Source organism: Ranitomeya variabilis, chromosome 7 (genome assembly GCF_051348905.1).
Source record: "Ranitomeya variabilis isolate aRanVar5 chromosome 7, aRanVar5.hap1, whole genome shotgun sequence".
Lineage (NCBI taxonomy): Eukaryota > Metazoa > Chordata > Amphibia > Anura > Dendrobatidae > Ranitomeya > Ranitomeya variabilis.
The window spans coordinates 44,083,867-44,099,472 of NC_135238.1; the positions used below are offsets into that span (position 1 = coordinate 44,083,867).

Genomic DNA, 15,606 nt, shown 5'->3' on the forward strand with positions numbered 1-15,606 from the left:
TGCTATCATCTTTTGGGGTATTTCCCTAGAGGTAAGCCAGGTCTGTTTCTTCCTCTACCAGGCGTAGTTAGTCCTCCGGCTGGCGCGTGGCATATAGGAAGCCGTAGGTATGCTCCCTGGCTACTGTTAGTTGTGTGGTAGATTTAGCTCACGGTCAACTCGAGTTTCCATCACCCGAGAGCTCGTTCGTTATTTATATGTTTCTTACGTTCCCTTGCCATTGGGAACCATGACAGTTACCTATCTGGACAGGTGGTCCCCTCTCGGAACGCCTTAGTTACCTGTCAGCACAATATCACAGAGGCTGCGTCTCCTATCCCTTTCTCTAAGCTGCCCCACAATCTACAACTAGCTCAATTTATCACTCCACTTCACTACTAGACAATAGTCACGGGTAGGGTGGTTGAACGGAGTACAATGACCGGTGGAGGAGGTGTGGTGTACATGAGGACGCGCCGGATGCGACGTCTCTCAGTTGCTGGTTCAGAGCGTGGCACAGGATCGCATTCGATCTCACCACTCGACCGGTCACTCCCCAGACCCAAGGAGACCACAGACAAACCAATAACGGCTGAAACACTAGCAAGTGTGACACATACAGTGTATATGATCGCCACTTACCGTGTTCAGAGGGTGATCAGTCCTCGACGTCAGCCACTACGGGTATCATCCACAGACATCCAGGCATGGTCCAGAGGGTCTCGGATCGCTGGCCACGCCCCACGTTGGTCGCGCCAAATTGTCAGGGTCGTAACGACAATATACCGTCATTCACCAGTCATTCCAAATTAAACTATAAGCATGTGGTACCGGGTAAGAGTGAGTCAGACAGGTAGCTGGTTCAGTCTCAGTGCATGCTCATGTGACTATATGTGTCAGCCACAGTCATACCAACTGACCTTTATTTTCCAAATACACGGTACTAAAAAGGAATGCAATAGGCGGGGTGTTGTGAATTCGGTGTTTGTGGGCTCCCCCGGTGGTCTGTTGTGGTAGTGCCTCTTATGTGCCTTCCTCCATCTCTGATTACTTGTCGCCACCCTTTAGGGGAGTTTCCTATTTAAGGCTGCTTGGCTGTTAGTCATATGCCGGCCAACAATGTATCAGTAGCATTCTGTTGCATTCTCCTGCCTCAAGTTCCAGTTCAGCTAAGTTGAATTTCGTTTCTTGTTTATGCTATTTTTGTCCAGCTATCTGCAATGTGACTCTTCAGTGCTGGAAGCTCTTGTGGACGGAAATCACCACTCCAGTGGCATGAGTTGTCACTGGAGTTTAAAGTGATTTCTGGATGGTGTTTTTTGAGTAGTGTTTTTTTTAAGTTGACCGTGAAGTAACTCTTTCCTGTCCTTCTGCTATCTAGTAAGCGGACCTCACTGTGCTAAATCTGCTGTTCATCCTACGTATGTCATTTCCTCTGAACTCACCGTCAATATCTGTGGGGGGCTACTATCACCTTTTGGGGTTCATCACTGGAGGTAAGGCAGGCCTGTGTATTCCTCTTATAGGGGTAGTTAGATCTCCGGCTGGCGCGTGGTGTCTAGGGCATCGTAGGTACATCCCCTGGCTACTTCCAGTGTTGTGTCAGGTTCAGGTCACGGTCAACTTTAGTTTCCATCACCCGAGAGCTAGTCCGTTTGTTATTTTTTCCCCCTGCCATTGGGGTATCATAACAGATTGGCCGGCCGGTAAAAAATCTATGTGTAAAATATGCACTAAAGCAGGAAGGAGGAGAAAAGGTTTTTTTTTTTTTCTGTGTTTGAAAGTGCACCCTGGTTGCTCATTGTATTCCTTGCTTAAACTGCAGTCTTCAGCCTTTTTTTTTTCTCCTCTCCTCTTAACCTCTGAATGGCTTGGGTTACACCCATTTGAATCATGGATCCACAGAGTTTAGTTGCAGGTTTGAATAGCCTTGCGACAAAGGTACAGAACTTACAAGATTTTGTTATACGTGCTCCAATATCTGAACCGAAGATTCCTCTGCCTGAATACTTTACCGGAGACAGATCCCGGTTTTTGAGTTTCAGAGAAAATTGTAAATTGTTTTTGTCTCTGAGATCTCACTCTGCTGGTGATCATATACAACAAGTTAAAATTGTTATTTCTCTACTGCGCGGTGACCCACAAAGTTGGGCTTTTGCATTATCGCCAGGGGATCCTGCGTTGTTAAATGTAGATGCGTTTTTCCAGGCTTTGGGGTTGCTTTATGAAGAACCTAATTTGGAGAGTTTGGCTGAGAAAGCCTTGATGGCTCTTTCCCAAGGGCAAGATGAAGCTGAGATATACTGCCAGAAATTCCGTAAATGGTCGGTGCTTACTAGATGGAATGAGTGCGCTTTGGCAGCTAATTTCAGAGAGGGTCTCTCTGATGCCGTGAAGGATGTCATGGTGGGGTTCCCTGTGCCTACAGGTCTGAATGATGCCATGAAATTGGCTATCCAGATTGATCGGCGTTTACGGGAGCGCAAATCTGTGCACCATATGGCGGTGTCTTCTGAGGAAAAATCGGTGCACCATATGGCAGTGTCTTCTGAGGAAAAATCGGTGCACCATATGGCGGTATCTTCTGAGCAAAAACCTGTGCACCATATGGCGGTGTCTTCTGAGAAAAAACCTGTGCACCATTTGGCGGTGACCGCTGAAAAGGCACTAGAGCATATGCAATGCGATCGTGTTTTGTCTAGAGGCGAACGTCAGAATTACAGGCGCAAAAATGGGTTGTGCTTCTACTGTGGAGATCCAGCTCATGTTATATCAGCATGCTCTAAACGTATAAATAAGGTTGATAAAAAGGTTGATAAATCTTTTTCTACAGGTACCTTGCAGTCAAAATTTCTTTTGTCCGTGACATTGATTTGTACCTTATCATCTGTTACTGTGAATGCTTATGTGGATTCTGGCGCCGCTCTGAGTCTCATGGATTGGTCCTTTGCCAAGCGTTGTGGGTTTGATTTGGAGCCGTTGGAAGTTTCTATTCCCCTGAAGGGTATTGATTCTACACCTTTGGCTAGCAATAAACCACAATATTGGACACAAGTGACTATGCGTCTTACCCCAGACCATCAGGAGATTATTCGTTTCCTTGTGTTATACAACCTACATGATGTCTTAGTGCTTGGATTACCATGGTTACAGATTCATAATCCCGTCTTGGACTGGAAATCTATGTCTGTGTTGAGCTGGGGATGTCGGGGTATTCATGGGGATACACCTTTGGTTCCCATTTCTTCATCTACTCCCTCTGAGATCCCAGCATTTCTGTCAGATTTTCATGATGTCTTTCAAGAGCCTAAAATTGATTCTCTCCCTCCTCACAGAGAGTGTGACTGCGCTATTGAATTGATCCCCGGTAGTAAATTTCCTAAGGGTCGCTTGTTTAATTTGTCTGTACCTGAACATACTGCTATGCGGGAGTATATTAGAGAATCTTTGGAAAAGGGTCATATTCGCCCCTCGTTGTCTCCACTAGGGGCAGGATTTTTCTTTGTAGGTAAAAAGGATGGTTCATTGAGACCTTGTATCGACTATCGACTTTTGAATAAGATTACAGTTAAATACCAGTACCCGTTACCTTTACTGACTGATCTGTTTGCTCGCATAAAGGGGGCTAAGTGGTTCACTAAGATCGATCTACGTGGTGCGTATAATTTGGTGCGGATTAAGCAGGGGGATGAGTGGAAGACCGCATTTAATACGCCTGAAGGCCATTTCGAGTATTTGGTAATGCCTTTCGGTCTCGCGAATGCTCCTTCCGTTTTTCAGTCCTTTATGCACGATATTTTCCGTGAATATCTGGATAAGTTTATGATTGTGTATTTGGATGATATTCTTGTTTTTTCGGAGGACTGGGAATCTCATGTTCAACAAGTCAGGAGAGTTTTTCAGGTTTTGCGAGCTAATTCTCTTTTTGTAAAGGGCTCAAAGTGTAGTTTTGGAGTTCAGAGAATTTCCTTTCTGGGATATATTTTTTCCCCTTCATCTATGGAGATGGACCCTGTCAAGGTTCAGGCTATTTGTGATTGGATACAACCTACTTCTTTGAAGAGTCTGCAGAAGTTCTTGGGTTTTGCTAATTTCTATCGCCGATTTATAGCGGGTTTTTCTGCCATTGCTAAACCTTTGACTGACTTGACCAAAAAGGGTGCTGATGTTGCTAATTGGTCCTCTGCGGCTGTGGAGGCCTTTCAGGAGCTTAAGCGCCGCTTTTCTTCCGCTCCTGTGTTGCGCCAGCCTGATGTGTTGCTTCCGTTCCAGGTTGAAGTAGATGCTTCGGAGATCGGAGCAGGTGCAGTTTTGTCGCAGAAAGATCCTGACTGCTCAGTGATGAGACCATGTGCGTTTTTCTCCCGAAAGTTTTCGCCCGCTGAGCGAAATTATGATGTGGGAAATCGGGAACTTCTGGCCATGAAGTGGGCGTTTGAGGAGTGGCGTCATTGGCTTGAGGGTGCTAGACACCAGGTGGTGGTCCTCACTGACCACAAGAATCTAATTTATCTTGAGTCGGCCAGGCGTCTGAATCCTAGACAGGCGCGCTGGTCGTTGTTTTTCTCCCGATTTAACTTTGTGGTATCATATCTGCCTGGGTCTAAGAATGTGAAGGCGGATGCCCTCTCTAGGAGTTTTGAGCCTGACTCGCCGGGTGATTCCGAAACTACCGGCATCCTGAAGGATGGGGTGATATTGTCAGCTGTCTCCCCAGACCTGCGGCGTTCTTTGCAGGAGTTTCAGGTGGATAGGCCTGATCGCTGTCCGCCTGGTAGACTGTTTGTCCCTGATGATTGGACCAGTAGAGTTATCTCGGAGGTTCATTCTTCCGCGTTGACAGGTCATCCTGGAATTTTTGGCACCAGGGATTTGGTGTCTAGGTCCTTCTGGTGGCCTTCTTTGTCTCGAGATGTGCGCATGTTTGTGCAGTCTTGTGATGTTTGTGCTCGGGCCAAGCCCTGCTGTTCTAGGGCTAGTGGGTTGTTGTTGCCCTTGCCTATTCCTAAGAGGCCTTGGACGCACATCTCTATGGACTTTATTTCTGACCTTCCGGTTTCTCGTAGGATGTCTGTCATCTGGGTGATTTGTGACCGTTTTTCCAAAATGGTTCATTTGGTACCTTTGCCCAAATTGCCCTCCTCCTCTGAGTTGGTTCCTCTATTTTTTCAGAATGTGGTGCGTTTGCATGGTATTCCTGAGAATATAGTGTCTGACAGGGGTACTCAGTTTGTGTCTAGATTTTGGCGGACGTTCTGTGCCAGGATGGGCATCGACTTGTCTTTTTCGTCTGCATTCCATCCTCAGACTAATGGCCAGACTGAGCGTACTAATCAGACCTTGGAGACTTACTTGAGGTGTTTTGTGTCCGCTGATCAGGATGATTGGCTTGACTTTTTGCCATTGGCAGAGTTTGCCCTTAACAATCGGGCCAGTTCTGCCACTTTGGTTTCTCCATTTTTTTGTAATTCAGGGTTTCACCCTCGGTTTTCGTCCGGTCAATTGGAGTCTTCGGATTGTCCTGGAGTGGATGCTGTGGTTGATAGGATGCATCGGATTTGGGGACAGGTTGTGGACAATCTGAAGTTGTCCCAGGAGAAGACTCAACAGTTCACTAATCGTCATCGGCGTATTGGTCCTCGTCTCTGTGTTGGGGACCTGGTGTGGCTGTCTTCTCGATTTATTCCTATGAAGGTCTCGTCTCCTAAGTTTAAGCCTCGGTTTATCGGCCCTTATAGGATTCTGGAGGTTCTTAATCCTGTGTCCTTTCGTTTGGACCTCCCAGCATCTTTTACTATCCATAATGTTTTCCATCGGTCATTATTGCGGAGGTATGAGGTACCGGTTGTTCCTTCTGCTGATCCACCTGCTCCTGTGTTGGTTGAGGGTGAATTGGAGTATGTGGTGGAAAAGATCTTGGACTCCCGTGTTTCCAGACGGAAACTTCAGTATCTGGTTAAGTGGAAAGGTTATGGCCAGGAGGATAATTCTTGGGTGACAGCATCCGATGTTCATGCTCCCGATTTGGTTCGTGCATTTCATAGTGCTCATCCAGATCGCCCTGGTGGTTCTGGTGAGGGTTCGGTGCCCCCTCCTTAAGGGGGGGGTACTGTTGTGAATTCGGTGTTTGTGGGCTCCCCCGGTGGTCTGTTGTGGTAGTGCCTCTTATGTGCCTTCCTCCATCTCTGATTACTTGTCGCCACCCTTTAGGGGAGTTTCCTATTTAAGGCTGCTTGGCTGTTAGTCATATGCCGGCCAACAATGTATCAGTAGCATTCTGTTGCATTCTCCTGCCTCAAGTTCCAGTTCAGCTAAGTTGAATTTCGTTTCTTGTTTATGCTATTTTTGTCCAGCTATCTGCAATGTGACTCTTCAGTGCTGGAAGCTCTTGTGGACGGAAATCACCACTCCAGTGGCATGAGTTGTCACTGGAGTTTAAAGTGATTTCTGGATGGTGTTTTTTGAGTAGTGTTTTTTTAAGTTGACCGTGAAGTAACTCTTTCCTGTCCTTCTGCTATCTAGTAAGCGGACCTCACTGTGCTAAATCTGCTGTTCATCCTACGTATGTCATTTCCTCTGAACTCACCGTCAATATCTGTGGGGGGCTACTATCACCTTTTGGGGTTCATCACTGGAGGTAAGGCAGGCCTGTGTATTCCTCTTATAGGGGTAGTTAGATCTCCGGCTGGCGCGTGGTGTCTAGGGCATCGTAGGTACATCCCCTGGCTACTTCCAGTGTTGTGTCAGGTTCAGGTCACGGTCAACTTTAGTTTCCATCACCCGAGAGCTAGTCCGTTTGTTATTTTTTCCCCCTGCCATTGGGGTATCATAACAGCGGGGTTTAAGCAGTATACGTCTAGTGCTCAGTCCTTCTGATTCGTCGGACGTCTCCTGGTGGATTCCTCCTCTTGTTTCGATTTCAGAAGAAATGAAACTTTAACCTTTCAGATTCTAAACTGAAGTGAAGAATGAACACTGGCAGCCATCTTTAATACAGTTACATTTGCATTAGCAAGGGAAAACTTATTGTTTCACAGTATAAAATATATAAAAGTACAAAAGGTATATAAGAAAATATATTTTCACCTTGACAAGGGCACCTGCTGACCTCCCATTCCCACCCCTCCTCCCCCTGTCTCCACAGAAGGCTCAGAAATATTTTCCGGTAAACGCCCAAAATCATCTTCTCTTTGATTCGGCTCAAATATCCCCACTACATCTTGCAAGGAGCTGTGCTGTCCTGGCTGGGTGCACAGTTGCAACAGGAGCTGAAAATGAAGCGATAGAGCGAGTTTTTTAATTTTTTTTTTTTTTTTTTAAAGAATTTTGCTTATGGGTGATCTCCTTTTATTATTTGCTGGTAACTTGGACAAAGCTCTGATAACTGAGACGTTCATCATCCTGCTGTTTATTTTGCATCGCCCTCAGCAATACAATGAACAAGTGGAGGACATGAGCCAGCCGCTAATCGTGAACATCCCCCGGAGGCCCAAGCCGGGAGCCGAAAACGGAGCCATCGTACTGGTGCCAGAGTTATGTAACCTAACAGGTGAGCGCAGTCCCCGGCGGGTTACTAGCAGAGCTCGCTGACTACGCCACAGTTATCTCTGTGATTGTAAATGGTGGCTAAATAGCTATAGGGCTGGATTTGTGTCCAACATTCTTGGTCCAAGTGCTGACTGTTCTGTCTGCACTGGCCGTGGGCTTCCGGTCTTGGCCTCAGCTGAACGTAGACACATATAAGGTCTGGACATCGCAGGGTGTGCACCGACCAATAGTGTCATAGGTGTGAGAACAGCCTAAAGTAAAGCTCAAGAAGGTGATGGGAACGGTCGCAAATGCAATATTAATGCCTTCCCACAAATAGACGTCCTGGGAAGGGTCTTCACATGAGGAGGCAATGAGGAGCTGTGCTAGATTATATAGCCAGCATCTGTCTCTGACAGTCGTGGCCGTCCTGTTTGAGTTCCTGTTGTTGCTGTTAACCATTTAAATGCTGCTGTCAATCTCCGATAGCAGCATTAAACGGTGCGCATGCTCGTCCTCGATCCCTTTAGGTTCCTGCCGTGGAATTTTCACAATATGCTGCAGTACTGTGGTGTAGCACAAATGATTGGATGTTGAAGTCCCCGAATAAACTTCAAAATAATGTAGAAAATTAAAGGAAATAATAGAAATATATAAAGAATAAAAAATATTTTACCGTTTAAAAAAAAAAAAAAATTGATCTGCCCTGTCTGCTGTATGGCTGGTGTCTTGCAGATCGCTAGGGATCCCCTTCTGAAATGCGCCGGTCCCAGTAATGCCCCCCATGGCTCCTCACCAGGAGGCAGCTGCTCGTATTCTCATCTCTTACCGTTTCATCTTTATAACACAGGTCTGACCGACAGAATGAGAAACGACTTCAACGTCATGAAAGACCTGGCCGTTCACACTCGCTTACCACCAGACCAGAGGGAGCGACAAGTTGGGAAGTTCCTGAATTACATACACAAGTAAGTAGCCACGGTGGCTGGTAAGGGCCGTCTGCCTCTGACATGGGCCTTCTTTTGGGCAAGGTGAGTTTGGTTAGAAGCCATGTCTTGAGTTTGCTGTGATTTCAAAACTGGTTCCCCATCGAGGCTGTGAGTGCCTCAGTCATACCGAACAGTACGGAGGCTCCTGATAGCGGCCTCAGCTGTCAGTATGATTGGCGCATGACCGAACAGCTCACATAAGCTGGAATTTCTGAGATGTTGACCCTTCAGCCTGATTACAGCAGTAGATCGGAGACATTCCTCTATTGCTTTGCTCGCTACTTGACTACAAACACGAGGGATACCTTGCGTGATGAGATAAAAATAAGACCGCATAACAAGAGATGTCTGACCTCAGTTTGATGCTTACGTAACCCAATACACGTTTCGCCGTTGCTTCTTCCGGGGAACCACACCTCCAGAAGAAGCAGCGGCGAAACACATTCTGAGATGGTAAAGCCGTATACTGAGGTAAGGCAGCTCTTGTGGTCCCTATAGCTGCTGGATAGTCTCATCTGGATCCAATAGACGTAATGGCCACTTCTCCATTCCTGACAGTGGGGTCCTGTTCTAAAGATAGACACAGTGCCAATAGAGCACCAGCAAGACATTTATTGGGCTCCTTCCTTTCACCACCCAGTAGTGATGAATCCGGGGATTGTATATTTTTCTCCTGTCTTTAGGGACGAGAGCGTTCAGAAAGAGCTACGTGACTGGGGGCTGAATTTCGATACCGAACTCCTACAGTTCGAAGGGAGAATCGCACCTCCGGAAAAAATCCTGCAAAAAGACAGATCTGTGAGTATTTAGGTTGAGAGTGAACGCACCACAACACCTTCACATTCCCCCTAAACTATTTATTTATTTACCATATATTTTTTTTATTTTATTTTCATTTTCATAGGAGGGCTTGTATTTTGCAGGATGAGATGTAGTTTTGAAGGATAAAAATTAAATTACACTGAACGTGAATACAAGGAAAAAGGGTATAATTTCTACAGTGTCCGCAGTGTTATACAATGGCCTGGAAACAATTCTGCAGGTCCGTTCTTGTAAGGAAAATATAACACTAAGTGGTTTGGGGTTTGTTTGTTTTTTTAGACTTTTTCACCTTTTCTATTTTGTCTTTTATATTGATCCGAGTGATGACTTGATTTTTTTTTTTGCCCAATTAGCTGTGATATAAAATGCACGTTACATTTCAGGAGGCCTTTGTTTGAAATATTCAGTAGTTTTTTTGGGGGGTTTGGATAATATTCCAGGGCCCAATAGTGCTTTGTGGGGTCTTCTTGAGCTGCAGCCTGGATTCTTTCCTTCTTTTGACTCATTTTGCTCCTCTTTCAGAGGCTGTTTGGGAGTCCGACACAGACTGCCCCTGGCCATGCCTTCCCCACCAGCTTTCTTGTCTCAAAGCCAGGTTGACTCTTGGTTGCCCACTACTTTGCACAGACCTGGCATGTAACTCAGGCTGCTGAGAATCCGGGTGACAACATCCCGGAGATCCTGCACTGAGATGTAATTTGTGATTTCGGATTATTTGCAGGCAGAATATAATCCACAGTTTGCTGACTGGTCGCGAGAGTTGAGGGGTGCCGTCCTGATCAGCCCCCGAGATCTGAATAATTGGCTGCTCTTTTACACCCGGAGAAATTACGATGCGGCGAACGCTCTTCTGCAGAACTTGTTCAAGATCACACAGCAAATGCGCATCAAGATGAACCGGGCGGTTCTGTGAGGCTCGGGGGGGCTCTGCCGGGGGGGGGCTCAGCCGAGGGGCTCGCACAGTGCGGGTCTTACACCATACGTTTTGTTTGTCTTTTCTAAAGGGTTGAAGTCGAGGACACGGTGGGAGGATATTTACAGGCCTTCCAGCAGAACATTACAGACCACACCGAGATGGTGGGTAGCTATTGGACTGGGTGGAAACGTGACCAGCAAGAATGTCTGAAATGTCGCCATGATCTGTCTCTGCTCTCCAGGTGGTCTGTATCCTGTCCAGCATTAATAAGATGAAGTACGACGCCATCAAGAAGCACCTGTGCGTGGACTTCCCCATCCCCAGCCAGTGCGTCGTTGCCAGGACCTTGAGCAAACCCCAGACTGTCCTCTCCGTCTGCACCAAAATCGCCTGTTGTGAATTTGGATTCTGGGCTCCCCCGGTGGCTACTGGTGGAATTGAACTTGTGTCATCATCTGCTCTGTTCACCTGTTCCCATCATGATGTGGGAGTCGCTATATAACCATGCTTCTCTGTTAGTCTGATGCCGGTCAACAATGTTATCAGAAGCCTTCTGTGCATGTTCTTGCTCCTAGACAACTCCTAGATAAGTTGGACTTTCGTCCATGTTTGTTTTTGTATTTTTGGTTCCAGTTCACAGCTGTAGTTTCGTTACTGTGTCTGGAAAGCTCTTGTGATACAGAAATTGCCACTCTGGTGTTATGAGTTAATGCCAGAGTCTTAAAGGAATTTCTGGATGGTATTTTGATAGGGTTTTTCAGCTGACCATGAAAGTGTCCCTTCTGTCCTTCAACTATCTAGTAAGCGGACCTCAAATTTGCTAAACCTATTTTCATGCTACGTTTGTTGTTTCATCTTGATTCACCGCCAATATATGTGGGGGTCTTCTGTCTGCCTGTCGGGGAATTTCTCTAGAGGTGAGCAAGGACTGTATTTTCCTCTGCTTAGACTATTTAGTTCTCCGGCTGGCGCTGGGCATCTAGCGATCAACGTAGGCATGCTACCTGGCCACTTCTAGTTGTGTGATAGGTTTAGTTCATGGTCAGTTTAGTTCCCATCATCCAAGAGCTAGTTCTGATATATGCTGGGCTATGTCTCTTGCCATTGAGACCATGACAGTTTGACCGGCCCACTAAAGGGTTAAATCCTTGGCTGAGAAAGGAGAGAAAAGAGAAGCTGCTGAAATTTTTTTTTTTTTTTTTTTTCCTCTAGCTCTGAGTGTGCTCATAATTGAACCACCTGCCAGTCTGTCTATACTACAGCTTTCCTTTCTTTCTCTCCTTCTAAACCTTGAATGGCTCTGTGTTCATTTGTGTAAAATGGATCTTCAGGGTGTAGCTGCAGGTTTGAGTAATCTCGCCACGAAGGTACAAAATTTGCAAGATTTTGTTATTCATGCACCTATGTCTGAGCCGAGAGTTCCTTTGCCGGAATTTTTCTCGGGAAATAGATCTGGTTTTCAGAATTTTAGAAATAATTGCAAATTGTTTTTGTCCCTGAAGTCTCGCTCTGCCGGAGACCCTGCTCAGCAGGTCAGGATTGTTATTTCCTTGCTCCGGGGCGACCCTCAAGATTGGGCTTTTTCATTGAAGCCAGGGGATCCTGCGTTGCTCAATGTGGATGCGTTTTTTCTGGCCTTGGGGTTGCTTTATGAGGAACCTCATTTGGAGCTTCAGGCAGAAAAAACTTTGATGTCCCTGTTTCAGGGGCAAGATGAAGCAGAAATATACTGCCAAAGATTCCGTAAATGGTCTGTGCTTACTCAGTGGAATGAGTGCGCCCTGGCGGCGACTTTCAGAGAGGGCCTCTCTGATGCCATTAAGGATGTTATGGTGGGGTTCCCTGTGCCTGCGGGTCTGAATGAGTCCATGACAATGGCTATTCAGATCGATAGGCGTCTACGGGAGCGCAAACCTGTGCACCATTTGGCGGTGTCCACTGAGAAGACGTCAGAAAGTATGCAGTGTGATAGAATTCTGTCCAGAAGCGAGCGGCAGAATTTTAGACGGAAAAATGGGTTGTGTTTCTATTGTGGTGATTCTACTCATGTTATATCAGCATGCTCTAAGCGCACTAAGAAGCTTGACAAGTCTGTTTCCATTGGCACTTTACAGTCTAAGTTCATTCTATCTGTGACCCTGATTTGCTCTTTGTCATCCATGACAGCGGACGCCTATGTCGACTCTGGCGCCGCTTTGAGTCTTATGGATTGGTCCTTTGCCAAACGCTGTGGGTATGATTTAGAGCCTTTGGAAACTCCTATTCCTCTGAAGGGGATTGACTCCACCCCATTGGCTAGTAATAAACCACAATACTGGACACAAGTAACTATGCGGATTAATCCGGATCATCAGGAGATTATTCGCTTTCTGGTGCTGTATAATCTACATGATGTTTTGGTGCTGGGATTGCCATGGCTGCAATCTCATAACCCAGTCCTCGACTGGAGAGCTATGTCTGTAAAAAGCTGGGGATGTAAGGGGACTCATGGGGACGCACCTTTGGTTTCCATTTCATCATCTATTCCCTCTGAAATTCCTGAGTTCTTGTCTGACTATCCTGACGTCTTTGAAGAACCCAAGCTGGGTTCATTACCTCCGCACCGCGAGTGCGATTGTGCTATAGATTTAATCCCGGGTAGTAAATACCCTAAGGGTCGGTTATTTAATCTGTCTGTGCCTGAACATGCTGCTATGCGAGAATATATAAAGGAGTCCTTGGAAAAGGGACATATTCGTCCGTCGTCATCTCCCTTGGGAGCCGGGTTTTTCTTTGTGTCTAAAAAAGATGGTTCTTTGAGGCCATGTATTGATTATCGGCTTTTGAATAAAATCACGGTCAAATATCAATACCCGTTGCCGCTGCTGACTGATTTGTTTGCTCGCATAAAGGGGGCCAAGTGGTTCTCTAAGATTGATCTCCGTGGGGCGTATAATTTGGTGCGAATTAAGCAGGGGGATGAGTGGAAAACCGCATTTAATACGCCCGAGGGCCACTTTGAGTATTTGGTGATGCCTTTTGGTCTTTCTAATGCCCCTTCAGTCTTCCAATCCTTTATGCATGACATTTTCCGCAATTATTTGGATAAATTTATGATTGTGTATCTGGATGATATTCTGATTTTTTCGGATGACTGGGACTCTCATGTCCAGCAGGTCAGGAGGGTTTTTCAGGTTTTGCGGTCTAATTCTTTGTGTGTGAAGGGTTCTAAGTGCCTTTTTGGGGTTCAAAAGATTTCCTTCTTGGGATATATTTTTTCCCCCTCTTCCATTGAGATGGATCCTGTCAAGGTTCAGGCTATTTGTGATTGGACGCAGCCCTCTTCTCTTAAGAGTCTTCAGAAATTTTTGGGCTTTGCTAACTTTTATCGCCGATTTATTGCTGGTTTTTCGGATGTTGTTAAGCCATTGACCGATTTGACTAAGAAGGGTGCTGATGTTGCTGATTGGTCCCCTGATGCTGTGGAGGCCTTTCAGGAGCTTAAGCGCCGTTTTTCTTCTGCCCCTGTGTTGCGTCAGCCTGATGTTGCTCTGCCTTTTCAGGTTGAGGTTGACGCTTCTGAGATCGGAGCTGGGGCAGTGTTGTCGCAGAAAAGTTCCGACTGCTCCGTGATGAGGCCTTGTGCTTTTTTCTCCCGTAAATTTTCGCCCGCTGAGCGGAATTATGATGTTGGTAATCGGGAGCTTTTGGCCATGAAGTGGGCTTTTGAAGAGTGGCGCCACTGGCTTGAGGGGGCTAGACATCAAGTGGTGGTATTGACTGACCACAAAAATCTAATTTATCTTGAATCCGCCAGGCGCCTGAATCCTAGACAGGCGCGCTGGTCGTTGTTTTTCTCTCGGTTTGATTTTGTGGTGTCATACCTACCGGGCTCTAAGAATGTTAAAGCGGATGCCCTTTCTAGGAGTTTTGAGCCTGACTCGCCTGGTGACTCTGAGCCCACAGGTATCCTTAAAGATGGAGTGATTTTGTCAGCCGTTTCTCCAGACCTGCGGCGGGCCTTGCAGGAGTTTCAGGCGGATAGACCGGATCGTTGCCCACCTGGTAGACTGTTTGTTCCTGATGATTGGACCAGCAGAGTCATCTCTGAGGTTCATTCTTCTGCGTTGGCAGGTCATCCTGGAATCTTTGGTACCAGGGATTTGGTGGCAAGGTCCTTCTGGTGGCCTTCCCTGTCACGAGATGTGCGAGGCTTTGTGCAGTCTTGTGACGTTTGTGCTCGGGCCAAGCCTTGTTGTTCTCGGGCTAGTGGTTTGTTATTGCCCTTGCCTATTCCTAAGAGGCCTTGGACGCACATCTCGATGGATTTTATCTCGGATCTGCCTGTTTCTCAGAAGATGTCTGTCATCTGGGTAGTGTGTGACCGTTTCTCTAAGATGGTCCATTTGGTTCCCTTGCCCAAGTTGCCTTCTTCTTCCGAGTTGGTTCCTCTGTTTTTTCAAAATGTTGTTCGTTTACATGGTATTCCTGAGAATATCGTTTCTGACAGAGGAACCCAATTTGTGTCTAGATTTTGGCGGGCATTCTGTGCTAGGATGGGCATAGATTTGTCTTTTTCGTCTGCTTTCCATCCTCAGACTAATGGCCAGACCGAGCGGACTAATCAGACCCTGGAGACATATCTGAGATGTTTTGTGTCTGCGGATCAGGATGATTGGGTTGCTTTTTTGCCTTTGGCGGAGTTCGCCCTCAATAATCGGGCCAGCTCTGCCACTTTGGTGTCCCCGTTTTTCTGCAATTCGGGGTTTCATCCGCGATTTTCCTCCGGTCAGGTGGAATCTTCGGATTGTCCTGGTGTGGATGCTGTGGTGGAGAGATTGCATCAGATTTGGGGGCAGGTGATGGACAATTTGAAGTTGTCCCAGGAGAAGACTCAGCTTTTTGCCAACCGCCGTCGTCGTGTTGGTCCTCGGCTTGGTGTTGGGGATTTGGTGTGGTTGTCTTCTCGTTTTGTCCCTATGAGGGTCTCTTCTCCTAAGTTTAAGCCTCGGTTTATCGGCCCGTACAAGATATTGGAGATTCTTAACCCTGTGTCCTTCCGTTTGGACCTCCCTGCATCTTTTTCTATTCATAATGTTTTTCATCGGTCATTATTGCGCAGGTATGAGGTACCTATTGTGCCTTCCGTTGAGCCTCCTGCTCCGGTGTTGGTTGAGGGTGAGTTGGAGTACGTTGTGGAAAAAATCTTGGACTCCCGTGTTTCCAGACGGAGACTCCAGTATCTGGTCAAGTGGAAGGGATACGGCCAGGAGGATAATTCTTGGGTGACTGCCTCTGATGTTCATGCCTCTGATCTTGTTCGTGCCTTTCATAGGGCTCATCCTGATCGCCCTGGTGGGTCTGGTGAGGGTTCGGTGCCCCCTCCTTGAGGGG

General features: G+C 46.6%; 1 protein-coding gene across 1 annotated transcript in view; it reads left to right on the plus strand.

Moving 5' to 3' along the window:
• Positions 1-15,606, plus strand: part of LOC143786205 (piwi-like protein 1) — a 98,528-nt gene that overhangs the window by 56,799 nt on the left and 26,123 nt on the right. The window contains exons 5-10 of the mRNA XM_077275493.1: positions 7,408-7,528; positions 8,357-8,474; positions 9,179-9,293; positions 10,039-10,226; positions 10,322-10,394; positions 10,475-10,621. Coding sequence (XP_077131608.1) covers positions 7,408-7,528; positions 8,357-8,474; positions 9,179-9,293; positions 10,039-10,226; positions 10,322-10,394; positions 10,475-10,621 — 762 coding nt within the window. The remainder of the gene's footprint in view (positions 1-7,407; positions 7,529-8,356; positions 8,475-9,178; positions 9,294-10,038; positions 10,227-10,321; positions 10,395-10,474; positions 10,622-15,606) is intronic.